General features: G+C 33.0%; 1 protein-coding gene across 1 annotated transcript in view; it reads left to right on the forward strand.

The window, feature by feature from the left end:
- Positions 1 to 3,488: 3,488 nt before the first annotated feature.
- The window catches only part of LOC106322909 (alpha/beta hydrolase domain-containing protein 11-like), a 3,091-nt gene continuing 1,585 nt past the window's right edge, over positions 3,489 to 4,994 (forward strand). The window contains exons 1-5 of the mRNA XM_013761063.1: positions 3,489 to 3,731; positions 3,805 to 3,939; positions 4,057 to 4,083; positions 4,246 to 4,336; positions 4,849 to 4,892. Of these exons, the coding sequence (XP_013616517.1) occupies positions 3,606 to 3,731; positions 3,805 to 3,939; positions 4,057 to 4,083; positions 4,246 to 4,336; positions 4,849 to 4,892 (423 nt within the window). The 5' untranslated portion in view covers positions 3,489 to 3,605. The remainder of the gene's footprint in view (positions 3,732 to 3,804; positions 3,940 to 4,056; positions 4,084 to 4,245; positions 4,337 to 4,848; positions 4,893 to 4,994) is intronic.

Below are 4,994 nucleotides of genomic sequence, written 5' to 3' on the forward strand. Positions count from 1 at the left end.
GGGGGGGGGGGGGGGAGTCCACATACGTTGATCGGATCTTGGGATGATGACTGTAAAACAAGGGGAGACGCTGATTTCTTCTAGATGTTCCTTTATGCTCGTAAATTTTTACCACGTTGATTCAATGCTTGACCAATTCTCTCCTTCAATGGTTGATGGACGGATATCGGCCTCGAGAAGTTTGGGCTGGTACACGAAGCGTCAACTCTGGCTGAGACATACCAAGTAGATCTGGTCATTTTACAAATGTTGAACTTCCTCTTTGGCGCTTTATGAGCTGATGTCGATGTTACAGACTTCCTCACTAGGGGCGTCTACCGCATTTTGACTTTCTATGTCCGCTCTGGAATTTTCTTAGGCATGACAAACCAGTTATAGTTGATCAAAATCCAATCCGGCAGTATCGCTCAAGTAATTTTGATGAAGTCTCATCGGATAGTTAACTAGACTCGAACCACTGGAAACATCTCGATCTAGGCTCGGGGAAGTAACCTTTTCCTTTCATTTTCTAGAACCTCTTCAGATTGAAGCCATTTTTCCACGAACAATTGAAGAACTCAATGCAGATCGGAGAAATCTAGCTAGTCTAAGGTGGCGGGTCAGAAAATAAATAAAAATGCGACAAAAGATAAGAGAGTTTGAGAGAAAACTACCTATCAGCTCGAATAAAAGTGAGGAAATGAGCATATGATTCTCTATATATAGTGAGATGACATGATAAACGAAGACTCCTAACGAGGGGATGGAGAACCTCGAGGATCAGAACGGCGAGCATAACAAAGATTACCCTCCTGTTGAGCTTATCGAGAAGGACCCGACGACGGAAATCCAATAGATTTAGTGTTTTTTGGTTTAATCACCTTTTGTTCTATGCCCAGCTTTTATACTCCAATAATTTATTGGATTTTAGTATATTAGTTCTTAAGTTATTTACCTTGTCGATTTAAACTTAGAAAATATATTAAAGTGCCTTATGTTTATAACAAATTTAATCATATCGACTAAGTGTCCAACTAGGAAATAACCGATATATTATTTCCTAGGATATCGACTAAGTGTCCAATTTGATGTTGTTGCATTTGTTAACTCGGCCTCCGAATTGAATGTGATGTGTTGGCATCATTCAACTTGGCAAGTCTACTGAGTGGCTGCTGCGTCTATGTTCACATCCATCTCGTCAGACAATAATTACTTAGAAAACATATAAGGACAGTCATTTCTTAAATGAAATGCAAACAAACACGTTGACTGAATATCTGATCATGATAGAAATTGTTTAATTTGAATCCGGCATGTACTAGTTGTAGGCACAAATTCGATGATAAGTTATTTGAAAGTCGTTTATTGATCGATCAAATGCAATTTACAGGAGGAAAAACTGAGAAATCGTAAAGTGTTTAATGAATTATGCAAGAACAATAAAATAAGTGGTGATGACCCTAGTTCTTGTGTCGAGGAGCGTGTCTTTATGAACGTCCATTCTCGGTCCTCGGTGTTCTCCTTTTGTAGTCGACTTGTTTTCTTTTCTCTCCAAGTTGACGTAATATTGTGCCGCCTTTATGTCAATTGGGTCGGATCTTGTTTACTTGATAAACTTTGTCCGTGAGATTAATTCGTCTTTAACAAAATGGTTTAAACGAAGTTTACGTTTTTACTATCCCCTATATATTAATTGAGGATCATTTAAAAAGTTGTAAAAAAAACCCTGCTTAGGTGTCACTTAATTATGATATCAATTTAGCTTATATGACAGCTTGAAAATCAATTAAAAAAAAGTTGTTCCAAATCCAATTGCTAAAGAACATTATATTAACCCATAATATAAGAAGTGTGTATTCTTTGCTTAAATAAAAGCTACAGAATTACCTAATATGATTAACATATATATGACAATTAATGACTATAAATAATAACGATTTGATAACAATTTTTGCATCTTTTTTTTTTTAATTTTATATTATTAAAAAAAATTAAACAATCACATTAAACATAGAATAAAAAAAATCTGTTATATTTTGAATTTTTTAAAATGACTTTAAATTACAAAAATGAGGAAACCTTATATATTATATTTATTTTTTTTTTTAAAACTTTAAATTACAAAAAATGAGGAAACCTTATATGTTATATTTTTCTTATATGTTATATTTTTCTTATATGTTAGATTTTTTCATATATGTTATATTTTGAATTTTTTAAACGACTTTAAATTACAAAAATATAAGTTTTCCTTAAGCATACGACTAAAAATATTAAAATTACATGTATCAATTCGATGGTTGATATGAAACCTGTCAAAACCATATGGAAGATAAAAGTCAAAATAATTCAATTGCGGAAACAATACTGTTCAATTTTTTTCAAAAATGTGTTTGGTGGAAAAAAATAAGGTTTTTGTGTAATAATTTGTTTAATGTTCAATCCTATCAACCCATGATATATTAATTATTGTTTAGTTCCACAATTTTTAATAAAAATTGATTCGGTCCACCAGAAAGAAATTATATAATAACAACAAAAATATTGTATATGTATAAATAAAATGATTAAATATATAAAAATATTGTCAATAATATATACAAATAAACTCACCAAGCGCAAGACGCATGTCTTATCCTAGTAGACTACTATTTGTGGAACGATCTGGTTTAGCTAAAAGTTAGCTTGTACAACAAATCTGATGTTTCAATGGTATATTTGACTTCTAGAAAATGACTTATCACCAATTATATAAATTACAATTTTTAGTTTCACATAAGGAAAGCTATTAAGCGTGAATTTTCATTAATTAATTGGTTTTATAAAATATAAATAGATTTGTGAGTTGTGAATTTTCATAATATAGATGAAATTGTTGATTGTATAATCTAGTCATGGGCATTCGGTTCTCGGTTCTCGGTTCTCGGTTCTCGGTTCTGGTTTTGGTTCTGTTTCTCGGTTCTAGAAGTTTAGGATCCGTTTGAGTATTTAGAAAATTTGTTTCGGTTCCGATTTTGTATTTTTGTTAATTCTGGGTTCAGTTTGGGTAACAAGGAACTAGCTAATAGCCGAGATAATTTTGGATCTCATTCAATTATGGTTTTTTTGGTTAATTCAAGTTAAATAAAAATAAAATAGGTCTTTTCAGATTAAAATCACATTTTCTGGATTTCAGATAAAAAATTTGATAATTCGGACAATTTTAAATATTTCAAATAAAAAGTATTATGGTAACTTGGGGGGGGGGGGGGGGGTATTTAGGTTTATAAATAGTATTTTAAAACAATTTTATTTTTTAAACTAATACAATTAATTTGATAAGTATACAAATTGCTTAATAGAAAATTTGGTTATCTATTCGATGTTTGGTTCGGTTCCTTTTCAATTTCAGTTCAGTTCTAGAGATATAGAATTCGTTCGGGTAATTGGTAGGATTCAAACCCGAACCAAACATATTTTTGATTTGGTTATAAATGTGCTCAGGCCTAGTGTAGTCGATGACATAATATCATTTTTTGCTAAGAAGCCACCACATTGCCTTCGGTTTCTACGCCTCTTATACTTCTTCATCCTTGTCCGTCTTTGCTCTCCTCGAAACTCGTCGTTTTCCAATTTGATCTGTCGTAATGTCGGCGGTCTCGTGCTCCACGGCTAGCTCTAGCGGTGGATGTGGATTGAGGTCTCAACTAAAGACATGTGCTTTACCAGCATTTACCTCTCTTAATTTCGGCAGAACTGGGCCAAACTCTCAGGTTTTTGTCAACTTCTTCTTTTCTTTTATCAATCGGTTAAAATCCTTAACTTTTTGCTCTCTACTTAAAAAAGAGTGACAGATTAAGTATTCATCGGTTGGAATTGGTACATGGCAACCGTAAGGCAAGAGGAACAACTATCTGTATGACATTAGTCGACGAAAGACAATCCACGGGCCAAAAAGTTGTCGACCCTCCTCGGATCCTGGTATATGCTTTGATTTCTTATCCTTTTCTGCTACAAAATGTTTGATACTTTCGACTCATTCATTATATGAATTTCTGGCCTCTGATAATTGTTATTTCTTGGGCCATTTGTTTGCAGGCGTACGATCTTGTTCAAGGGGCTCTTGTAAGTTAATCTGAGAACCCATTTGTTGACTTTTTGGTTATTGGAGAATATAATAATCTCGGTGTTTAAGCTGAACCAATAGAAGCTTATAGATAGTTAAGTTTCGAGAGATTTTGTGTGTTTTAGATTGATTGTGGACTGATATAATGATACCACTCGCAGGTGAAGTGGACATGGAAGGAGGACAAGTCTGTTCCAGATACCCCTGCTGCTGTTCTTCTACATGGAATTTTAGGCAGCGGCAAAAACTGGGTCAGTACTGTGGGACTGCCAGTAAAATCCTGCATTTAGTTTCTTTAATCTGATTTGAGAAATTATGAAACCAGTACAAGTCATTCTTGAATCTCTTCGCAAATAGATCATCAGGATTGTTTAGTCAGTCACGCTCATCGGTTCCAAAAGGATAGTTATGTCTTCTTAACATTTTTAGGGGTGTATTCAACTAGGAGTCTGCAGTTATTTGATTCTTAATGTGTTTTAGATGATTTTAGGTGAATTTGAAAATTTTGTGTGATTTTTATTAAACAACTCTGGAATCTTATCTAAAACCAAGAGATTTAAATATTTATTTTGTAACTAAGAAACTCCTGTCAAACATTAGAGAAACACTTAAATCACTCTACAATCTGTAATTTAAATTTTACTCAATAAAAGTAGATTTCAAAGTATTTTATTAAACGACAAATTCATTAACACTGGATTTTATAGTATTTTTAAAATTTTGTGTTTGAATAACAGATTTTGTTTTTTTGGGTCCTGCTATAGGCACTTTTGCTCGAAGATTGGCTCATGAGTTCCCAAATTGGCAGGTATTTGTTCACCACAAGTGCACTAAAAAACCTATACACACTTACTGGCTTGTAATAACTAACCTGCTCCGATGCCAAAAAAAAAAAAAAAAAAAAAAAAAA

This window comes from Brassica oleracea, chromosome C2, assembly GCF_000695525.1.
Source record: "Brassica oleracea var. oleracea cultivar TO1000 chromosome C2, BOL, whole genome shotgun sequence".
NCBI lineage: Eukaryota > Viridiplantae > Streptophyta > Magnoliopsida > Brassicales > Brassicaceae > Brassica > Brassica oleracea.